General features: G+C 37.7%; 2 protein-coding genes and 1 non-coding gene across 5 annotated transcripts in view; 1 reads left to right on the plus strand and 2 right to left on the minus strand.

The window, feature by feature from the left end:
- LOC139946603 (phospholipid-transporting ATPase ABCA1-like) overlaps positions 1–14,312 on the minus strand; it is an 80,579-nt gene extending 66,267 nt beyond the window's left edge. For all 3 annotated transcript variants that reach the window (XM_071944303.1, XM_071944302.1, XM_071944301.1), the window contains exons 1-5: positions 14,175–14,312; positions 12,081–12,384; positions 10,211–10,304; positions 3,128–3,269; positions 2,037–2,185 (exon numbers count right to left, since the gene is read on the minus strand). In XM_071944303.1, the coding sequence (XP_071800404.1) occupies positions 2,037–2,185; positions 3,128–3,269; positions 10,211–10,304; positions 12,081–12,146 (451 nt within the window). In that variant the 5' untranslated portion in view covers positions 12,147–12,384; positions 14,175–14,312. The remainder of the gene's footprint in view (positions 1–2,036; positions 2,186–3,127; positions 3,270–10,210; positions 10,305–12,080; positions 12,385–14,174) is intronic.
- Positions 9,689–9,761, minus strand: Trnan-guu (transfer RNA asparagine (anticodon GUU)). Its single transcript has one exon. It is a non-coding gene; the product is annotated as a tRNA-Asn (tRNA).
- Positions 14,313–14,365: 53 nt separating the features above from the next.
- On the plus strand, positions 14,366–23,898 carry LOC139946608 (U2 small nuclear ribonucleoprotein A'-like). Its single transcript, XM_071944322.1, has 9 exons — positions 14,366–14,599; positions 16,180–16,327; positions 17,314–17,392; positions 17,628–17,674; positions 18,145–18,247; positions 18,507–18,586; positions 18,937–19,015; positions 19,433–19,538; positions 20,905–23,898. The coding sequence occupies exons 1-9, from the start codon at positions 14,518–14,520 to the stop codon at positions 20,991–20,993; spliced, it is 813 nt and encodes a 270-aa protein (XP_071800423.1). The 5' UTR covers positions 14,366–14,517; the 3' UTR covers positions 20,994–23,898.
- Positions 23,899–24,089: the final 191 nt, after the last annotated feature.

Below are 24,089 nucleotides of genomic sequence, written 5' to 3' on the forward strand. Positions count from 1 at the left end.
ATTATTTGTATCATCTGTGTGCTTTTTAATGAGTAAATTCTCAACTAAAGAGATACATTTCGGTTTTGCGTGTCTACAAAACATTGAAACATACATTAAAACATAGTTTACGCACTACAAACCACTTGTAAGTAAAAATGAAAACTTCCACATTTATACATTTTCAGACTTTGGAAAGACTCTGCTAGGGTCGAAATGTCCGGACATTAAAAAAAAAATCTGCATTTATACATGTACCTAGGTCCTTTTGGTTGGTAAGCAGCTTGCAATTAGGCTTTGTCTTAATGTAACTTTATTTTCTCAAATATGCATTAATAGAAATTTAAAGGAAAAAAATATCAATTCCCATTTAATCAATCTTTGATAAAAATTATTTTTCCTAATTGCACAGGTGCATTTAATGGCAGACGGTAAATGTTTATCATTAACTTGCAGTGTAAATCATTGCATCACCACCCATCAATAAGGTAATGAGAAAACTAAATATTAACCATTAACCTTCCTTCAACCAGGCACGTACAAACCCCAGAGATTTGACCTTATGGCAATTGTAATTGAAAAGGTGGACAAACAAAGTTGGTGGAGGCATGATAACATTCTGATATCATAGTTTGGTGACCCTTTTGTGACAGAAATTCTGATTTGTCATGTCTACATAGTTGTGCCTACACCGAAATACTTTCACATCGATTTTTTTTAGTTTTCATTTTCACACCGTTTGTGGTAGCATTTGATTTACAGTAATGTTTATATTTTCACTTAGGTTTTGTTTAGTCCTGGTTTCTTTTTAGATTTAAAATTGTTGTAATTCAGCCTTTGTGCTGTGAGGACAGTTTTTTAATCAACCATTTTATCTATCTAACTATCTATAGAAATAATAATAAAGAATATTTATAAGGCGCCAAAATCCACCAAATTAGGTTCTCAAGGCGCACAAGAAGGGAAACCACACATAGCAAAGAAAATAAGACAAAGAACAATTACACATAAGCGACATTAAATAACGTGGTTTTTAACTAAATCAGGACTGATTTAAGGCCCAGTGACCAGAGGGGTAATAATGTTGAAGCGCCATGAGCGTCACTGCGTGACGGACCTGAGCGCTTTATAAGAAGCCATTACTATTACTATTAGAAATATTGCGAATTTGAATAGGCAAATCGTAGAGTGTCGCGGCCGAGTGGTTAAGAGCATCGAATTCAAGTTCTGGTGCTAATTCACCGGAGTGTGGGTTCGAATCCCGGTCGTGACACTTGTGTCCTTGAGCAAGATACTTTACTATAATTGCTTCTCTTCACCCAGGGGTATAAATGGGTACCTGCGAGGGTAGAGGTTGATATTGTGAATGAAAAGCTTTCGGAGCGCCACGGCAGCTCGGGGCTGTATACTCCCTAAATGGGAGCTGAGAAAGATTAAAGGGATGTTTATTGGCCCAATGACCAGGGGACTAATGTAAAGCGCATTGATACGGTTTATTGTGAAATGGGCTATATAAGAACTTGTTATTATTATTCCAGAGTGTGGGTCCAGCATGGTAAAACGACCTACCGCCCCATGATTTACTACTCTTAGGAATCTGTAACATCCAGATCAAACCGATCCAAATGTTGAGTTGTCAACCCTGTTTTTTTTTTTCAGAACCAATACTGCTCAAAAGATATTTACACAAGGTGCCACCGCCAACCTCACCTTATAGTACTCCCATCGTGCAAAGTTTCAACTCCTACTTTAGCTGAGGAAAATTGGAATTATTTTAACCAGGGCCCAATTTCAAAAAGCGTGTAAGCACAAAAAACTTGCTTAGCATGAAATTGCTTCTGTGGTAAAAAACAAGATTACCAACCAAATGTTAATTTGTTGCATATTGCTTGTTACTCACATTCAGCTGTTGTTTGCCTATCCTGAAAATCACGTGAACATTTGGTTGGAAACCCTCTTTTTATTAAGGAAGAAATTTCATGCTAAGCAATTTTTTGTGCTTACAGGCTTTAAGAACTTGGGACCAAAATGGAACAAGAGTAAGAGTTGTTACTTACCAGGAACTGCGTCAGTGATGTTGTCGAACCCATCAAGAAATGGCAGTAGCTTGTTCAATTCACTCAGCTCAGCGAGAAGTTTCATTATAGTGTCTACTGTTGTCTGATTAGTCAGGATTTTCTCCACATCGTCAACTAGTTTTGTTAACCTTGGGAGAAGAAGGGGTACAAGACACGGATAAAAAAATCTTAGCTAATCAGCAAACAATATTTTGTTTGTTACCGCAGTAATGATGTTAGAAAGGAGGTTGCAAGTTCAAATTATTCTCTGGTCGGTTTTTCTATGATCAACCCAAAACATTTAAATTGTACCTGGTAAGTTTCTACTGTAATTTATTAATTATTACTTTGTGTTTATAGACAATACAAACATGAGGTCAAAATCTCCTGAGGGAATGTCAATTACTGGACATTGCATCCACGGTTGGGAAATGATCCTGTGCAAGATCCCTGGCTATACTGCAATAAGGGTACGACTTATGACTGCTCCAAAAAACAAAAACAAAATACTATTGAAAAATTATAAATTAATAAATAAAAATCAATGAAAATCAAATAACTTATTTTAAAAACAAAACAAGTAAATAAGTAAAAATAATTTTTTTTAATTAGGGGAAAAAATACTACCCTCTCCCAAACATTTGATGAGAAAAAAATCTGGTTATAAAACTACTTTCTTAAAGGAACACGTTGCCTTGGATCGGTCGAGTTGGTCTGTGAAAAGCGTTTGTAACCGTTTGTTATAAATGCATCGGGTAGAAAGATGTTGTAAAAGTAGAATACAATGATCCACACAAACATGCCTCGAAATTGCACGGTTTTCCTTTTACCTCGTCAACTAACACGGTCGGCCATTTATGGGAGTCAAATTTTTGACTCCCATAAATGGCCGACCGTGTTAGTTCGCCAATTAAAAGGAAAACCACGCAATTTCGGGGCAAACTTGTGTGGATCATTGTATTCTTATTTTAAAACATCTTTCCAACCATCGCATTTTATAACAAACGGGGTACAAATGCTTTTTATAGACCAACTCGTCCGATCCAAGGCAACATGTTCCTTTAAGAAAATGAACAATGGCTTATATTTACCCCGAGTCTCTAAAATTGTTGACTTTCCCCTTGAGCTCTCCATAAGTCTCGTTTTGGTGACATTCACTCTGGAAATCACACATGAATGACTGGAAGAAAGGCAGAAGTCCCGCTGAGGGCAACGCCTTGCTCAAGAAATGACCTGCGGATGATACATGAGACAGTAGGTAAAGAATATTAAGAACCACTGTTTATTATTGTATCTTTCTGGTAAAGAAGCCACGGGATTCTCTTAGCAACTAGCACTGGGACCTGTAGGACTGAAGATCCTTCGGTAGTTAGAGAAGATGATGAAGAAATGTCAGTCAAAGGCAGTGGACACATATTTTGTAATTACTCAAAAAGTTTATTAGCATAACACCTTACTTGGTAACGAGTAATGGGGAGAGGTTGACGGTATAAAACATTGTGAGAAACGGCTCCCTCTGAAGTGACGTAGTTTTGGAGAAAGAAGTATTTTTTCACGAATTTGATTTCGAGACCTCAAGTTTAGAATTTGAGGTCTCGAAATCAACCATCCAAAAGCACACAACTTCGTGTGACAAGGGTGTTTTTTCTTTCATTATTATCTCGCAACTTCGACGACCAATTGAGCTCAAATTTTCACAGGTTTGTTATTTTATGCATATGTTGAGATACACCAACTGTGAAGGCTAGTCTTTGACAATTACCAATAGTGTCCACTGCCTTTTATACGCCAATTGCGAGTTTGATTTGAATAAAGTTTGATGCAACAACTTGCTTAGTTACCAGAATCACAAGGAAAAAGGGGAGGGGGGACACATTCTGTGCATCTCAAATTCTCACAGTGAGTTTCATGCAAACATAAATTTGGGGACCACATGCCCCCGCCCCCTCACCTTAGGTGCACCACAGATAATGGCTGCACCGTGGTTGCACCACTGCCCTAGAGCAAAACCACCCATAGATTCACAGGAGCAAGGTATATAAGCCTTGGCTATTAAATTAAATTCAAGATGTATGATAATTGTGTACAAATAATGGTATGGTTGAGTTCAAAATATGACATACACAAGGTCTTTACAAATTTTGAAAATTCTCAACTAAAAACACCTGATTAAATTATAGCTATATGTGAGAAGTAAATCATAGAGTGTTTGGCATTGGTCATTATGGGAAGGTTACACTGCATTGTGTACAGCTACTTTGTTTAATTTATTTCAACTGGTATTTTATTCATGTATCATATTACAAGAACAGGGCTATCACCCTGAAACATCAGGGCATGGTCTAGCATATGAAAGGTTAGAGTCGACTCCCCCCCCCCCCATTCCAAACCAAAATCCCAAGGTACGTGACATCCATCCTAGAGAAAAAAGTATTTGGTTACTTCAAACCATGGCCATGTTCAAACACATAAAACTGTTAGCAGGCAATGAAATAGGAAGGCCCAGTGTCAGTCCAAATCCTCAAAAAACCTTGTTCAGGAAGTTGTCTTGCTGATGGAAATGTTACTGCAGGCCCTATCAACAAGTATATGCCATGTCTAGTGCTTAGTTGGCATATCAACTTGATCCCAAAATGTGGGTTTTCATTACCACAAAGCAGGCTCTGCCAATGTGTTTCCGTATTTTGCAGAGTAACCTGCCTATGCAACTAAGTGAAATTCACTGTTCAACTATTGATGAGAAACTTTTGATAGGAAACTTTTGATGAGAAACTTTTTATAGGAAACTTTTTATAGGAAACTTTTGATGAGGAACTTTTGATGAGAAACTTTTGATGGAACCTTTTGATGGGAAACTTTTGATGAAAAACTATTGATGAGAAACGTTTCATGGGAAACTTCTGACAGGAAAATTTCAATGGGAAATGCTGGTGAGAAACTTTTGATAGGAAACTTTTGATTGGGAAACTTTTGATAGGGAAACTTTTGATTGGAAAACTTTTGATGGGAAACTTCTGATGGGAAACTTTTGATGGAAAACTTTGATGGGAAATTTCTGATGGGAAACTTTGATGGGAAACGTTTGGTGAAAAACTTTTGATGGGAAACTTTTGATAGGAAACTTTTGATAGGAAACTTTTGATAGGAAACTTTTGATTGGAAAATTTTGATATGGAAACTATTGAAGCGAAACTTTTGACTTTTTATAAGAAACTTTAGATGAAAAACTGTTGATAATAAAAACAAAACCTTTGATGGGAAACTTTCGATGGGAAACTTTTGATGAAAAACTTTTGATGAGAAACTTTTGGGTGGGAAACTTTTTGGGGGAAACTTTTGATTTGATGGGGAATTTTTATGGGAAACTTTTGATGGGACACCACAGGCCTTAGTGGCCTTAAAGTATTAACATGGATGCCTTTTAAGAATAGTTTAATTCAAAGCCATTATACACTTTCGGTACAGAAAAAGAATAAAAAAGTTCACAGATTTACAAATAATTTACAGGGTTTACAGAAGGTAATGGTGAAAGACTTCTGTTGAAATATTAGTCCATGAAATGTTTTACTTTTTGAGAAAATAGCAAAACAATATCAATTCTCGATAGCGAGAATTACGGATTTATTTTAAACACATGTCATGACACTGCGAAACGTGCGGAAACAAGAGTGGGTTTTCCTGTGTTTTTTCTCCCGACTCCGATGACTGGTTGACACAAAGTGTGGGACTTGGACAACACTGTTTACCCAAAGTGTATAATGGCTTTAAACTTTATGAGGGCTAGGAGTTCACACAAAAAAATTGTGCCATACTTTTGTTCCTTCATTTAATTTGGTAATGTAAACATTAGTCTGTGAATTGCGGTGGGAAATCAAATAATAAAACAATAAATTTCTATGCAATTATCCTATCACATACAACATTAGTTGGGCCCCTACAGGCCACTTGTGATGAGAAACTTTTGATGTGATGTGGAACTTTTGATGTGTATTCAACCTTTTATGGGAAACATTTCTAAGCAACTATCCTATTCACACAGTATACAGTCAAGCTGTTGTATCAAAAAACAGACAACTTGTGTGTGTTTATTTTTCCACTACAAGGTTGTCTAAAGGACTTGAGTACAAAAACAAACTTCTCCTTCCAACAAGAACTCCTTCACTACTGCCCAAGAAATCTCAACCATAATTTAGCAATTGACCTTCACTGGAAGGTACTTGGTGTAATATGCCATGTACAAGGTTTCAGTTCTGCCTAATGCCAGTCATGGTACTTTAATGGTCCGGTGCATAACAACAAGTTCTCCATTCCATTTCCAGTGCTATTCAGTGCCAGGATCGGAGTTGCACAATAAACAGGACATCTGTTTGATCACGTGAATCGTGGACAAGTCTGACGTCACTACCACTATCACCTTGTCAACCCTTAAAAGGTGCTAAATAATTGGATCTCAGAATTCATCACTGCAATAACCTATCTTTCTGAAAGTTTGTATATACTCAGCGCCTTGAGTACCTTGTTTGGTAGATACGTGCACTATATAAGACTTTGATATTATTATTATTATTATTACCCAAAAAGTTCTGTGAACAATTTACTGATCACAAAATGGGTGCTCGATTGGTCTATAAAAACTTGAAAACAATCATCATTAAGTTTTTGACAGTTAATGTATTTTGTTGTTTGATTTTTATGGGGCAAATAAAAAAACTCGCAGGCAAGCCGTAATTTAGAAAAAGTTTCAAACGTTTACAGAAATTTATAGCATTTCAAACGATGTTGAATGTAATATGATGTAGAAAACTAAGCTATTTTTGTGTAGTAATATCTGTTCATGGTGTTTTCAAATACAAGGGCTGACAGTCATTAACCTACGTACACTTTCGGTAAACAATAATGTCCAAGGGTCACACTTCGTGTACCAGTCCAGAACTTATATTATAAAATAACAAACCTGTGAAAATTTAGACCTAAACAAATCTAAATTTACATGTAGATTATAAATCTGAACTTTTGCATCTGAAATACATTAAAAAAAAAGCCATGCATCGACCCTGAACATTTAAAATATATATATTTTTTCTAAGTCATTAAGGCACTAACTTTCATGTTAAACATTGTCAAAGCAGCTTATTTGAATGGAAAGTAATTAGCAGCACATTCTGGAACTGAGAGAACATATGGTGCACAGGTGTTTGTTTACTGTATTAGAGCCGTTTGCCTTTAGAAAATCAACCTACATGTATATTGTTTTGAAACGCGTGGCTGTGTGAAATTAAGGACGAGCCTGAAATGGCGGCTACAGCTACGGCTATGGCTAAACTCTAGCATGACTATGCATTGAGGTAAGACTTCCTCAGCAATACTCAGCAAAAGTTTCTTAGCTTATAATAGCTGTAGCCGGTAGTTTGGTTACACTCTTCATCTACAAAACCCCTTGTCCAGATGCTGTATCTATAGAGAGACCGGCTTTGGCGGGACTTTCTTTGGCTCAATGCTGCAGGTCTGGTTGTGGTTTCCCTCCACTGATTTCTTCCCATTGTTTTTGTTTTTAAATGGTGTTATTAAATTGTTTATTTGTTATTGTTTGTTTAGCATTCACTGGATATGTACATGTAATTTTGTGTTTACATTGTCTCTGCTTGCGCCTTGAACATCTGTAAACATTGATTTGGCGCATTACAAATACCTACTATTTTTATTATTATTGTTATTATTATTATTATTATAGGCCTTGACAAGTAGTTGAGTAGATGTAGATGTAGATGAGGAAAAGTACGTTTGTATTGGATTACCTACAGAGGGTACCATCACATCAAACGCACAGAGCACCACGGCAATAAGCCTTTTTGAGATTTATGGCGGCCACAATACTTTGACACTGCTAGGTTTGGGTAAATTTGTCAGTATACACCCAAACCATAACAGTGCACTCCTGTGACAGTGTCCACCATACCTCAAAATAGCTAATTGCTGAGGTTGTCGTGGGTTATTTCAAGGCCTGCTACAATGTATGCTGATAAATATACGATGCTTGGGACAATTCGCGTTGATTAAGTTGGTTTCTTACAAACAACCCTTTCAGAAGATTTTCCCCCCAGAATTTGCAGAGGGTGGGTGTGGGACCAGTTTTCATGTCAATTCTGTGCTTGTTGTTTTAAACAAATTCAAATCACATGGATCTATATGGGTGTTCTATAAATCAAATACCGAATGCATTTTGTTTGTGCCTTGTCCTAGAACATAATCGCTTGGTTTTCACTCCACGTCGCCTCATGAAATGGAATAGTTCAGATTTTACATCGCGATTTTATTTGGTAACAATGCACACATGCAAGCAATGTAAGCAACATTTGTATAGCAGTTATCAATGGAAGTAGTTCACTTTGTGTACGACCTTCAACTTTAGAGTTTCAAAGAAAGAACACACGGGATTGACAAAGGAAGTCAACGTCATCCAGAATTCCGATTTTGCTGAATTGAAATGTACAGTCATTGGTAACTTTTGAAGGAAAAAAAATTTGGATTTTAGTTTAGAAAAGTGCTTTCTTATACTGGTGGTATTGAGGGACATTTTACCGCATACAGGCCAATGCCATTCATTGTACTGCATGTAGCTTGAGAAGTTTGAACATTGGCCTCCCATTGTATGACCATTCAATACTTTCCACACTGTAGTTTCTAGGATAAACTATGCCAGCCTGCAATGTGATAATTATATGTAGTGCAAATGCCTACTTAAGTACACAGTCGACCATCGGACTGTCTAGGACCATTCAAAAACATTCACTTCTGTTTTGAATGACAGACAGGCTTACACAAGCCTCCAATGACATATCATAAAAGAATACAGATTGTTGACCCTCCGAATACCCTCCCAATATCTGACCATTCAATATAATCTAATTGGTTTTCAATGATATAGGCCCCCCTAACATGTAGATAAACAAGTGATGTGGTAAAGAATGCAACAGTCAAACCTTCCACTGTCCGTTCAATCAGATATGCCAGCCTGCAATACATAATGTGTGTATCACTGTGTGACCAAAGTGTGATGTGATGATAGCAAACAGGTGTATGAACACTTTGCATAGTACCCTCCCACAGTCAACCCTCCTACTAACTGACCATTCAATATCATCCAACTTGTTTTTTTACAGTTTTGTAACTTATTGATTTATCCCATCTGTGTAATGTCTAAATGAGAGACAAAATTGCATGCAGCCTACTGTTGATTATAACCACAGGAAACACAGTTTTATAAAACTTGCTTCAAATCAAAGAGTTAGAAACTATAGGCCTAAGTTGAGCCTTTTAGTCGACGAGGTAAAAGGAAAAAACGTGCAATTTCGAGGCATGTTTGTGTGGATCATTGTATTCTACTTTTACAACATCTGTCTACCCATGTGTATTTTATAAAAAACTGTTTCAAATGCTTTTCAAATACCAACTCGACCAATCCAAGGCAACGTCTTCCTTTAAGGTATCCAACCTGGCCAGACTCTGGGTTTAATTTGCCCACAGGAAGCTTTAGTAGCCATGATTTTACACACTGTCAGAAGTGTATCTTTCTGATGCAATTTAGCTAACACAACCGATCTAATAGGCAAATAAAGTTAACTATAACACTCAAAACAAAAAAAACAAAGATTTGACTAGAGTGGGATTCGAACCAACGACCTCCGGATTAACAAACCGGTGCTCTACCAACTGAGCTATCTAGCCCTATTTTGGCGGTGTCCCTTTTTTGTCAATATCTTTAGGGACACCGCCATTATAGGGCTACATAGCTCAGTTGGTAGAGCACCGGCACGTTAATCAGGAGGTCGTTGGTTCGAATCCCACTCTGGTCAATTTCTCGTTCAACCCCAAAAAATCATTTCAAAATTTACCCAGTCAGTTTCCCTTGTGGTTTATATTGATAACTCAAAAATAAACTAACAGATTTAAACAATGTACTAATCATATCTGAATGAAAGGAAAAGAGCATTTTAAACAAATAGGTTTCACAGTTTTGATTAGGCCACAGGGCAAGTTGAGAGTTGGTGTTTTCTAGCCCAGAGCAGTTCTACTAGACAATGTAACCCTCGCTAAGCTAGTGTCAAGGGCGAGCACTGGCAAAGTTTAAGGTCCGGACTTTTCTTTTGTTCAAGAGAAAAAGAAGAGGAACTCACATTCATGCTTGGGCGTGGGCATTTCCGCTCGTCTGACGAGTGCTAGGATGAGGAAGATGACGATTGGCCATGTCAACTCAATCACAAGACGCAACTTTATAGGAAAGAAAATAATAATAAATATCAAAGTCTTATATAGCGCACGTATCTACCAAACAAGGTACTCAAGGCGCTGAGTACATATCTAAACTATCAGAACGATAGGTAATTGCAATGCAGTGATGAATTCTGGGACCCAATTATTTGCGCCTTGTAAGGGTTTACAGGGTACAGTTACTGCGCAGACAGCAGCCACAGCCAGGGACACCGGGGCGAACCCCTTCTCTTTTTGATAAGTGCGCTGGGTTCTTTTACATGCGTTACACACAACACATGGACCAACGGCTTTACGTCCCATCTGAAGGACAAAGCAATGGTTATTGAACCCAAACTCTGCTGATCAGAAACACCAGAGTTTAAGTTCGGTGCTCTTAACCGCTGGGCCACGACACTTCCGACTTTCAATGTATCAATGAAGCCAGAGAAAATTTGAATTTAAATAGTTTCCTGCTACAAAGACTCACTGTAATGTTTTAAAACAAAAACAAAGAACTCACAAACAAATTTCAAGTTCAAAATCATATAGATAGGTAAATAGAATTTGGTATCCACAGCTTCATAAAATGAAGTTTTTGCTTCACAAAACAAAAGGTAGGCCTAAGCTTTCTACTATCATTATCTTCAAACAGTGTAAGTTTAATGTAAATCTGTGGACATTGTGTTTTGTGTTACAAAAAGTAACCAAAATAGCAGGTCCTGTGAAAAAAAAATGTTTTTAAGGGTCTAGTGAAATTTCTGAGCTAGGCCGATATTTTTCAAAACTGTATTTTCCAGAGTATTTCTTTGAAATTTTAGTCCTTTACTGTGCCTACAAAGTACAAGTACTACTATTTCCTGTGACATCATGTGAATTTGTTCCAAAAGCTCAATGCTTTGGTCTGCAGTAAAAATTTGGAGTAGGCCTATGGTCCAGAGGAAATTTTCTTGAAAAACCAGTCCTGTGCTACATACCAACAAGTACCATTTCCTGCAACATAATGGGAATTTGTTTCCAAAGATTTTAAAGGGATTACTCATATATGGTCTATCAAAAATACTGCCTGGTTGATTTTGCACAATGGTCAAATGGTACTGTGGAAAGGAAAACAGTGCAAACAGCGTTCCCGTTTCCTTCCCAGAATTTTGACATTTGTGCAAAATTAAACAGGTGGTACATTGCGATAAACCTTGGGATGAATTAAGAAGTTCATGCAAGTTTAAAACTTGCAAACAAAAATTGATATCTTGCTGCTTCTACCCCAGCAGATTTTTTTTTTGTGAAGACTCTGCTAGGGTAAAAATGTCAGACCATTAACTGTTTTTTGCATTAATGCCATACAAGTACATTGTACAATGTATTACATGTAGGTACTTTGGGTTGGAAGTAAGTTTGCAACAGCCAAGTCTATTTCCTCAAGTTTAAAACTTGCCGCATAAGTTTGAACTTTACCCCGGTTTCTACTTTGAGCTAAATGCGCCGCGCTCAAGCTTGCGATCAGCTTCTGACAACACACGCCTAACCGAACACCCAACCGAACACTGTCATCTGCTCACAACCGAACTTTCTCTTTTATTGCTCCGCGAATATGGAACAACCTCCCAGTACGCATCAGAAATTGTAACTCTTTGCCTTTACTCAAAAAATCTCTCAAAACTCACTTGTATCAGATGTAATTTGTCGTATTTATAGTTCCATAGGGTCTTGCTCTTTCCAGCGCTTTGATCTTGATGTAAAGGCGCTTTATAAATATTTAGTTGTATGTATGTTCACATTGAATGTTTAAGTGCTTACCTTCTGTCGACGACGGAGAGTGAAGTTCTTCCACGTCAATAGTGACAGCTGAGAGAAGAACTTCATCTTGCTCTTTTCTAATACCCGTCTAAGATTCTACAAGTTTGTAAATTTCAACGTTCTGACAATTTAGTAGAAAGTATCGGTTCTTGTCATTTCTAAAACCATCTTGAGAATTACTCCTACAGAGACTGCTGTGTGGGGTCAAGTCAGCACTGTGCTGTAATAGCGTTTGATTCTTGAACTTGAACGACTTCTCTGGTTGTAGTCGGGTGAGCTTTCTACTCAGTTAATCTCAGATGATCTGTGGAAGAACAAAACAGTCAATTATAAAATTGCTAACAGAAGAAAAAGCTAACAATAGGGGCCTAATAATAAAAAAATGGAAAATGCTGGGACGATGGTGTCTCACGAGTGACAAGGTGTTAGAGCGGAAGGCGAAACGGTACAAATATTTTTAATAAAATGAAGACAACTGCTGGTTATAGAGTCATATACACAGAGTCTCAAAGAACACTTGTAGTCACTGCAGATGTTTCTTCAATATATGACTTCACCGGGAAACCACACTTTCTTGTTTACCGTGAAAACAGTAAAAACTCAAAACAAATGGGGCCAGTTAAAGTCATCGAAGATCGGTGTGGTGTGAACATTTCAATGTCCATCAAGTTTTAACATGTTTGCATACTTCATATTAACAAATGATGATATTTTTATTATAATCACACTGACAGTTATCCAACGATATCTGGATACGGCTGGAAATCGACTGAATTTTCGTGCCGCACTGAGGAGCGTATTGATTATTATGACGGCACGTTTAATATTGCGTGCGTGCTAAATAAAGGGCTAAAGGCAGTGGACACTATTGGTAATTACTCAAAATAATAATTTGCATTAAACCTTACTTGGTAACGAGTAATGGGGAGAGGTTGATGGTATAAAACATTGTTAGAAACGGCTCCCTCTGAAGTGCCATAGTTTTTGAGAAAGAAGTAATTTTCCATGAATTTGATTTCTAGACCACAGATTTAGAACTTGAGGTCTCGAAATGACGAAATCAACCATCTACGTAAACGTACACAACTTCATATGACAAGGGTGTTTTTGTCTTTCATTATTATCTCGCAAGTTCGATGGCCAATTGAGCTCAAATTTGCAAAGGTTTGTTATTTTATGCATTAATGTTGAGACACACCAGCTGTGAAGGCTACTGCTAGTCTTTGACAATTACCAATAGTCAATAGTGTCCACTGCCTTTAACTCTTTAATAAAGACTTAATGAAACCCACACCAGCTTTAAAAGTTGTACACTACATAATTATGCATGTTATGCGAACAGCTGCTGACATTGACAACAACCATAGTCTGCTCGAAGCAATCACAACACACACACACACAGTACGCCAGTACGCTGTAAATTTTGTCAACAGTCCCTAGCCTACACAAGACAAAGTGTAGTAACTACTAGCCCTGGTGGGACGTCACTCAGTGCCTGCAACGGAGGAGTCCGACCTGGGGTGCGTTCCACTCACGCAAACGACTCGCAACTGTTCGCGCAAACGTGTCTTTATCTTTTGAACGATTGGTGCGTATACGCGATGTCAATATGGCGGCGCCCTGAAATGAAGATGGCGCGCACCATACGTAGGTTTTTTTAAACTTCGTTTTTGCTGCAATAGTCCTCTTTTTGACATCATTACATCAACTAATTAACTTTGTTTTTCCAAATCTGCATTTTCATCCACCGAAAATACAATGTAATTATGTTTGTGACAAAGAAATAATACCGTTATGCTTGTCCGCCATTTTAGAAACCACTTGCCAACACCTCAGAAGTATGTTCGCCTAAAGTTGCCAACGTTCGCCAACGGTGGCGGCGAACAACTCGTTCCACTTGAAATTGTTGGCGAACGTGCGCAACTGTTGGCAACGTTTGCGCGAGTGGAACGCACCCCTGGGCTAAGTAACTATACCTTCACTTACACTTACACTAAACAGTGAGTGCACAAGAATTTATGAAAACAAGATGAACAGTATCCCACCCTACTACAATCTGACGATTCAGACAATAATTCCAACAATTTTACTTACCTTTCACCGCCGGTTCCCAAGTAAAATTGTGATCCCGGATCTGGCGGGCTGCTTCGCTGCCTGTGAGTGTGACATGTTGTGTATTAAATATAAAAAAAATATTATGCTAAATAAAAACGTCCCGTGACAGTATACTATATAAATATCGCATTCAATTTGGCAACAGAGGGCGCTGTTCAAGTACAAATCCGCGGTACACTAAAAAACGTGGAATCTACGTCGCCGGAGTCAGCTAAATTCTTATGGATTTTATGCGAGCCATATCCGTTTTTGTTAGAAAATACACCTCGGCAACCCGGTAGGATAACTTTGGCATTGTTGGTTGGCCTTAAAACTCGACAAAATGCCCAAGTTAACAGCGGACTTGATTGAGCAGGCCGCGCAGTACACAAACCCGTTGAAGGAACGCGAGATTGATTTACGTGGTAAGTATAGTGTGTGTTTGAGGCACAATTCCGTGTATTTTCGACACTGAAGTACCATTCGTGCTTTTTTTATTTATAAATGAATAAACCAAACGCTAGTAAATGTGTCTTCACTCTTAATCAGATAATTCTGCAATCATCAATGTCATACATACAAATAATTGCCTTTGTCTGTTAGTGTTAACTTGTTCGTTGAACTTCAATAAATTCAATTTGTTTGTAGGCCTAGGCTAATCATCATCGTTTGTTGACAAATGTTTGAATTGATTGGAACTAACTAACTAGGCCTAGGCCTAATTCGTTTTTGACATTAAATTGTATTTCGTTTGTCATCATGTTTATTGTCTACGAATTGAATTGATATATACGTGTTCTTAGTTTTAAAACAATGTCCCTGCCTGATGAACAACATCAAAACAAAAAATTATGATAATAAAAACATAAAGAGTCAAAGACAGTATGCCTATACTAGGCCCTATATAGCCTAATCTTTGTTTAAATTAATGTCCAACATTTTATTTTTAGAAGCCTGTTTATATTTATTAAGACCTTGAACAGAGTATGGCTGAAGACAAATGTATTAATAAACACTATTAAACAAATGTAACTGTCATTCATTGTATTGTTGAACTTTAGAAGTTGTATGAAGTGTATGAAATGTAATAAAATACAAACACTTGACAATAAATTATGTGAGGTTTGCCTTTAAAGACGGTGGACACTATTGGTAATTGTCAAAGACCAATCTTCTCACTTGGTGTATATCAACATATGCATAAAATAACAAGCCCGTGAAAATTTGAGCTCGATTGGTCGTCGGAGTTGCGAGATAACTTTGAAAGAAAAAACACCCTTGTCACACGAAGTTGTGTGCTTTTAGATGCTTGATTACGAGACCTCAAATTCTAAACTTGAGGTCTCGAAATCAAACTCGTGGAAAACTACTTCTTTCTCGAAAACTACATCACTTCAGAGGGAGCCGTTTCTCACAATCTTTTATACTATCAACCTCTCCCCATTACTCATCACCAAGTGAGGTTTTATGCTGATAATTATTTTGAGTAATTACCAATAGTGTCCACTGCCTTTAACTAACACCATGTCATGCATGTATAACTCGAACGGAGCACACAGAAGGAGGGAAGATTACAAGAAGTCAGCCATCGTCAAGCACTCCAACAATCTCTGTCAATAAACAAGTCAAACATTAAGTGATTGGATTAGCATGCAGACAACGCAGGCCTGATTCTTTGGTGCTTTTTCCCTTGGTAAAAGGCACCTCTTAATAAGAAAATTGGAGCATTTACAGGGCTGTCCACATGCTTTTTTTTTAAAGGGCAAGGGCACCACGGCATTTTCTTCTTGGTAAAGGGCACCCTATGATGAAATTGCAAATTTGTACTGAAGCATTTCAAGGGCACCAAGGCAATGACAAGGGGACACGGAGGCAATCGCCTTCATTGGCTTCGTGAAGTATCAGGCCTGCATTTAAGATGTACCAAGGCTAAGAGTTTGGTAATGACTAGAGACGGGCCTGAACATGACAACAATAATGTAATCTTATTCATTATGTTTTATAGGTTACAAAATCCCAGTGATTGAGAATTTGGGTGCAACCCTTGACCAGTTTGATACCATTGATTTCTCTGACAATGAGCTGCGTAAACTGGAAGGATTCCCTCTGTTACGAAGGCTCAAATGTCTATTGCTAAACAACAACAGAATATGGTAAGAAGTTTTTCGACATAAATGCATGATCTTCCTGTCAATGGAACTCACCAAACCCCCACAAGGGGATATAAACACTAGGTATTAAGCTTGGGCGATATCACGATATTATCAAATATCCCGATATTAATTTGGAAACGATTTCGATATCGGATGGATTTGGAAATATCGATATATCGCGATATATCGTGATATATCGCGATAATCGCGACATATCGATATATCGATTAAATATCGCAATGTATTTGCTAGCTGAGACATCTTGCACCCCATAGGTTTGGAGTAAAACCAGAAGAATAGGTCATTAGAACACCTCTCTTATGCTATGACTGTCTCTCTAACACTTTCACTTGGAGTTTTAAGACTGTTGATGTCAAATTTCATCAATCGCGATTATATCGAATATCGCGATATATTGTGGGCGATATATCGTGAATAAAATAAATCGATATCGCCCAAGCTTACTAGGTATATCTATCTCTCTCATACAAACATGGTTGAACGTCTATGATTATTTTGCACAAATCAAGAAATGGTGATTCAGTAACTAGCCAACAATCATTTTGAAATCATTGGTAAGCATAGAGGTCAAACCCACAACCTCGTGATTGCAAGTTCTGCACTCTAACCACTGGAGTGACTACGGTGACCATTGTCCCTAAAAGGCGGGTGCATTTGGTGATTGTCAAAGACCAGTATCTACCCTTGGTTTATTCTAACATGCATAAAATAACATGACAATTTTGGTTGAACTTGTTATCGAAGTTGTAAGAAAATAATGCCAGAAAAATACACCCTTGTTGCATAGAATTGTGTGTTTTCCGATGCAAACCTTGTTACATGTGTAAACCTGACTGTCGCTTGGTAACTTGATAAGTGACTTACATATATTGTATCTTTGCCTGTCAGTCCATGTTTATTCTGACTTTCCATTATTTTATAAAATTCAAGCTTTTTATGTCTTGTTTCTGTCCACTCTTTTTCAGTCGAATCTCGGAGGGATTAGAGAAGAATCTTCCTCGCTTGGAGTCAGTCATCCTCACAAACAACTTGATGCAAGAACTTGTAAGTATAACTCTCTCAATGATTGATTCATCAATCCCAGGCTGTCGTCAAATTTCTAGCAATGTTTATATGTTTCACAGTGCTGCAATGAACATCAAACATAGCCTGGAACTGGATCCCTAAATTTACAATATAGGTTATTGGAAAACCTCTAATAGTTCCCCATCTTCCTGTTTAGGGCAATTTTATTATCAAAGCTAAGTCTAGCTCTTGTGATTCTCTCCATGTTATCCAGGGTGATCTGGACCCATTAGCAACCATCGCCACTCTAACGACACTAAGGTAGGCATACTATGTATCTAACCATTGTTTAAACTGTCTTGTCTTAGAACTTTAAACAATCTTACCTAGTTTCTTTGTTTCTTAAAGATATACTTTTATGTTGTTATTTCAAATAAGAAACCACAAGGGAACTGACTGTTGGTGGTCTCCCAATTGTGTCAACATCTTGACTAAAGCGGGATTTGAACCAATAACCTCTTGTTCATGTTGTTTAAACTGCCGGCACTCTACCAACTGAGCTATCTAGCCCTATGTTGGCGGTCTCCCTATTTTGGCAATATCTTTGTTTGGGATTGCTAGTCAGAAGCCATACAGCCGTTTACTGCCTTGTGACCAGGGATCACACCCTTAAGTTTACGATACAACCTGGGAAGCTGCAGCCAGGGGATCAACTTATTTGATTAATTGTTATGATTTAGTTATTAGTTTTTCCTTGCCGATGATAAATAATCTCTTTTTCTTTCCTTTAGTCTGTTAAGAAACCCCCTGACTAATCGCAAACATTACCGGCTATACACCATTCACAAGATTCCACAGATAAGGGTACTAGACTTCAGAAGGGTCAGACAAAAGGTAATGTTGATTTATTTTATTTTGTTTTCTCTTTGAGTATCGTTTTTAGAACATGGGATGATCGCTAAAATTGTTCAAAACTGTAGCCCCCATGTTGGGGCCACCCAATTTTTGCTTGGTGATAATTCTGTAGTTGGTTCTCGGTTCAACGTTTCAATCAGTATGCTGTGATTGTCTTCAGGAGAAATGTACTTTTTATAAATCAAAATTCTCAAAGGATTGTTTGATTCAAACTTATTTTACTCGGTTACAACTTTAGGAGAGAGAGGCGGCTAATCACTTGTTCAAAGGAAAGAAAGGACAACAACTCTCCAAGGACCTCGGTCGAAGATCCAAAACGTAAGTGTCCTCTCAGTCCAATCTTCGGAGCAGAAGGAAAGACCAGTGGTCGATTTCACAAAGATAGTCCTAACTTCAGCCTAGGACTCTTTAAGAGTTATTCAAAACTTACGGCTTGTCCTAAGTTTGTATTCGACGGGAAATCCCATAATATGATTTTATTTTTTGTACAAAAACTTGTATGTTTTAACTGTGAAAGAAAACACATCAACAGTTCCCGAGTTGTTTAGTCTATGTCAACTAGTATGAGAATGTGTTCATATAGTTCAACCAGTATGAGAAGTCCTGGATTTCTATGAAGCAATTGAAAGAGTTTTGTTTTAGAAAATAATTTGTTGTGATTTGTCTAGGTTTGTACCGGGAGCACCTGTTGTGGGTGAGGGTGATGCAAAGCCTGGACCTTCACCTCAAGATTATGCCGCAATCAAGGTAAGCACTCCAACATTAAAAAGTCGGTTGTTGGCGAGCAAAGTCACCTGAAAGAAAACCCTTGTTCTTAGTCTTGGCAGGAAGTGCCTGGCTTTGGTATAGAGCAGCACAAAGCATTGGTACATTGTCTTCTTTTGCAACAGTTTTGTCATCATTTGACACAAAAGCTCTGAATGCATTTTGTATGTATTTACATGTAGTAAGCCTTTAAGTGCTACCACTCCCTTCCTTGTTGTTTTATCGGTCAGACTATCTCTATCTTTTGCATAAAAACAGAGGGTTGTTTTGGAAAGTCATTAGTTCATAAAAGAATATGTGTTACTTCATGAGTGTTTTTTTTTTTGTATAGCTAAAGGAATTGGCAATCCTACATAATACTTTGCTTATCTGTGGCCCCCCCCCCCCTCTTCCCTCTAGGAAGCTATAGTCAATGCCACTTCATTGGAGGAAGTCGAGAGATTAAACCAGATGTTAAAAACCGGCCAGGTACCAGGAAAAGAGTCACTGAATAAGAAACGTGCAGGTATGTTGACACTCATCACTGGTAACCTGTTAGTTCTTACTACTGTCGCAGAAAAGCATGGAACTTTCCCATGGCAAAGTAGCCCAACTCGACAAACAACATTTTGAGAAAAGCAAGTAAAGAGATAAACTGTTGTGGCTTAAAACAGGACAAGAGTGTAAATAGCCATCAGAACTAAATTCTGATGCACAAGACAATACAGCTCGGTTATGACCTGCCGCATTTCAGTTAGACAAGATTTTATGACTCTTTTGCTTCATTCTCCATAAGGCACTGGACACTATTGGTAATTGTCAAAGACCAGTACTCTCACTTGGTGTATCACAACATATCAACATATGCATAAAATAACAAATCTGTAAAAATTTGGACTCAATTGGTTAATTGAAGTTGCAAGAGAATAATAAGTAAAACACCCTTGTTGCACAAACTTGTGTGCTTACAGATGCCTAAAAAGGCAATGTTTCTCACAATGTTGTATTTTATCAATAGCTCTCCATTGCTCATGACCAAGTAAGTTTTGATGCTAACAATTATATCAAGTAACTACCAAAAGTGTCCAGTTCCTTTAAGTTATCAATACTTTAAAGCTTATTACACAATCTTTTTCCACAATAAGTTTTAATAACAACATTTAACCATCAGTTCCTCGAGGTAGACTCCTGCCAGATTTCATTTAGTACTTCCAATTTTGAATCTTGAATGAGGTATGTATTGAATTGGTATTTGTGAATCGGATATTCAGGAAGTATAACCTATTTCTTTTTGAGATGTTTTTCTCTATCTTTGCTCATCTTCAAAACCTTTAAAAGATGTAGAAACTGAATTTATTTCTTGTTGGTTGTTTAAAGACATGGACACTATTGGTAATTGTCAAAGACCAGTCTTCTCACTTGGTGTATCTCAACATACGCATCATGTAACTCACCTGTGAACATTTTAACTCATTGGTCGTTGAAGTTTGCGAGATAACTATGAAAGAAAAAACACCCTTGTCACACAAAGTTGTGTGCTTTCAGATGCTTGATTTTGAGACCTCAAAATCTAATTCTGATGTCTCAAAATCAAATTTGTGGAAAACTATGTCACTTCAGAGGGAGCTGTTTCTCACAATGTTTTATACTATCAACCTCTCCCCATTACTCATTACCAAGTAAGGTTTTATGCTAAAAATTATTTTGAGTAATTACCGATAGTGTCCACTGCCTTTAAAGAAAACTGTAAGTCAATAGTGGTTGAAATACAACACTTTCTTAAAAAAAAACTGATTGCCTAAACAGACATATATTATGTAGTATAAAAAAGTAACTTTAGAATCTAAAATAATGTTTCATCTTCATTTTATCTTTGTTTTTGTGATATTTAGGAGAGCAGATTGTTGAAGAGGAGGAAATGGAGCAAGACGAAACTCCTCCCGAGGTGGTGAACGGCGCTGCTGCGCTCTCCGTGGCATGATTGGAGTACCTTAGATTTATAGCAGGCCTCGAAATAACCCACGGCCCACACAGTGATTTCCACGATACGCTGTGTGCTTTTGCTGTGGTACCCTTTGAAAAGTTCCAAATTCACCCACGGCACCCACAGCGATTGCCGTAGTACTCTTTGCAAAGTTCCAAACGTTCCCGTGGTGCCCTATGCCGTCGCTGTGGTGCCCTTTGCAAAGTTCCAAAACAAATTTAAAACTCCCTCATAGAGTCGCCCTTACCAGACGAAAAGACAGGTCTACTTTTCAGGCCTTGAAATAATCCGCAGCAGCCACAGCGATTGCCGTGGTAGGTGCCCTTTGCAAAGTTCAATACAAATTTAAAATCTTCCTCAAAGAGGTGCTTCCTCAAAAAAGGGTGCCCCTTATCAGAGGAAAGACCGGTCTACTTTTCAGGCCTCAAAATAACCTGTGGCACTTGCAGCAATTGCAGTAGTGCCCTGTGCTTTTGCTGTTGAGCCCATTGCAAAATTCCAAAACAAATTTAAAATCTTCCTTCTAGAACTGCTCCTTACCAAAGGAAAATTAATAATAATAATAATGACCAGTGTTTATATAGCGCTTTTCACATCCGGAGGGCGTCTCAAAGCTCTTCCAACATTATTACCCCTGGTCACTGGGCCTTAATTCATTCCTTAAACCATCTCAGCTCCCTTGTGGAGAGTATCCAGCCTGTGCAACATTAGTATGCGCTACTCGGCTAAATCGATCACAAGAACCATCTGATCTCTGCCCTCGCAGGTACCCATTTACCCCTGGGTAGAGAGAAGCAATTATAGTTAAGTGTCTTGCTCAGGGACACAAGTGTCGCGCACGGAATTGCTGTGAACTTTCAAGAGGGAAGTTCAAGGCCTGTTATAGGTTGCATCAAATTCTTTGGTATGGGGACCTAGGTGCCTTAATTAGAACATTTGTTCTTAATGAGGTTTGGGGTCATCTCACCAAGAAAAGATGGTGTTACTGAAGATAACATACCTTTCATGATCATGCTGGTTGTAAATATTGTAGTGTTTAGGTGTTGCGTACAAAATTACAGCAGCTACTTGATATTAACTTGAAAAGAGAAAATCTTGGCCTTTGTTGGAAAAAAATGAACATTTTAAGGAGATTGTTTTGATCATAACTTTTTGTTTGTGTTCTTGAAGGATTCAGTGGATATTTGTTATTTTGGATACATTGTACAAAGATGTGTGTTGAAACATTAGGTATTCAACAAAAAGACACAAAATTAGTATTTTTGTTTTTGTCAGTACTTTTTCCACACACCTGTGTCTTCAGAACAGAGACAATGGCATACTTGTAATTATTTCTTTTATTGTTTCTATTTGTTATTTTTAGATAGATATTTTTGTTTTTTATCCACATTTCGACTGATTAAGCCACCATCTTTATCATTCTGCAGCCATAATATATTACTCAAATTCTAAGCGAGGTCCGAAACGGCTACTTCTGCTACAGCTATGGCTAGATCAGAACGTCTGCCAGTGGTGAAGAACAGGCAGACACACGACGCGATCTAGCCAAAGCTGTAGCCGAAATAGCAGTTTTGGACACGGCCTTATCGAAGTAAAACTAAGGCAAGTCTGACAGTGAAAAACGGTCAGGTACCAAGGGCACAAGACAAATATGGTAGCAGCATGATAAAATGGGCAGAGGACAGAAACCATTAGAGTGATCCTATTCCATACAAATAGTGGTCTTGGTTGCAAGACCATGCTGTTTGCGACTAATGTTCAGATCTAACGCACACTGTACATTTGTAATGAAGAGGCACTGGGACTAGTGCTAGCGAGTCCTGTGAAAAAATATCACAGACATACAACTTGGGTGGGATTCAAACCAACGACCCTTGCAATTCAAGAGCAGTGTCTAGACTACCGAGATTGCCCGGTAGCTAGAGAGTGCTATTTCCCTACCGACATCCGGACCCCACCAAGGTTTTGGAGACTTGCTACTTGGAGTCGTGAACAGACTATGTAAATGACTTGTACCGTATGCTACATAAGGGGAACAAACTCTAGGCTTGATATTTTTCCTACCTAATCTGATTTCAGATTTGTTCCTGAAAATCACACAGCACCCTCTATGTTTATTCATTACAAATGTACAGTGTGCAGTATACATAGATCTGATTGTTAGTTGTGTTTACATGTAAACACCTTGAAACCAAGACTACACACACAGCGGCCCGATGTTAACAGATACTACACATATCTAACGTCAAAGGGCCTTGAAGCGATGATGGTATGACCATACTTATTGTACAGACCACAACCCCTGTTGATGATCTCATTGGTTCGGATGCAAGTTTCAAATTATGATTGTAAAATTGAATGAATAAACTGAATAATTATAAATCTATCTTGCATAAATAATAATAATAAAGACTTGTAATGCGCACATATTTACCCTGCTGGGTGTTCAAGGCGCAGTCAAAACCCAAAAAAAAAAAAAAAAGAAAAAAGACACAATAAAAATTAGTCCTTGAAAACCTGTGACATAAGTTTTTGGAAGACATTTGATGGGACAAAGACAAGAGTTCTAGATGCGTGGCGCAAAAAGACCAGTCATTGACAAATTATTTTATGAAATCTGTAGCCATAGGGCAGTTACTCTAGTGACGGCACACAAATCTAACTTATGAAGCTTTCAAATTTTCTGATAAATAATATTCATTTTTGTGCGAGTTGGAGGTTCCGGTCTTTCCATTTAAATTTTCTAGAGATCAGTCACCAGATTGAGGTTTTTAACGTTCCAATGTGACCTGTACATTAAGTATGGTACAATTTTTTATTGGGGTCATTTTATATTTTCATGTACATTATTTTTTTGTTTTCCTATAAGACTTGGAAATAAATTTCATAAAGGAAACAACCATTTCTTTCGTCACTCTAGTGTCTTTTTATTTTGTATCAAAATTTCAATATATTCTTCAAAATATACAACATACAAACTGTAAAAATAAATATGTACATATAAATAGAGTGTTGTTTATAAAAAAAAAAAAAATAATGCATAGCAAGTTCTTAAAAAAATATTTTCTGCAAGCCTCGGTACGTTTCGATAAT

Source organism: Asterias amurensis, chromosome 13 (assembly GCF_032118995.1).
Source record: "Asterias amurensis chromosome 13, ASM3211899v1".
In the NCBI taxonomy this organism is placed as follows: Eukaryota; Metazoa; Echinodermata; class Asteroidea; order Forcipulatida; family Asteriidae; genus Asterias; species Asterias amurensis.

What these genes read in the sequence shown, in the direction of transcription:
- LOC139946608 (XM_071944322.1), top strand. Translation starts at nt 14,518, where the DNA reads ATGCCCAAGTTAACAGCGGACTTGATTGAGCAGGCCGCGCAGTACACA. An exon ending in ACAACTTGATGCAAGAACTT is followed by an intron (nt 17,393 to 17,627) that starts GTAAGTATAACT and finishes CATGTTATCCAG; the next exon opens with GGTGATCTGGACCCATTAGC. An exon ending in TCAGAAGGGTCAGACAAAAG is followed by an intron (nt 18,248 to 18,506) that starts GTAATGTTGATT and finishes TTACAACTTTAG; the next exon opens with GAGAGAGAGGCGGCTAATCA.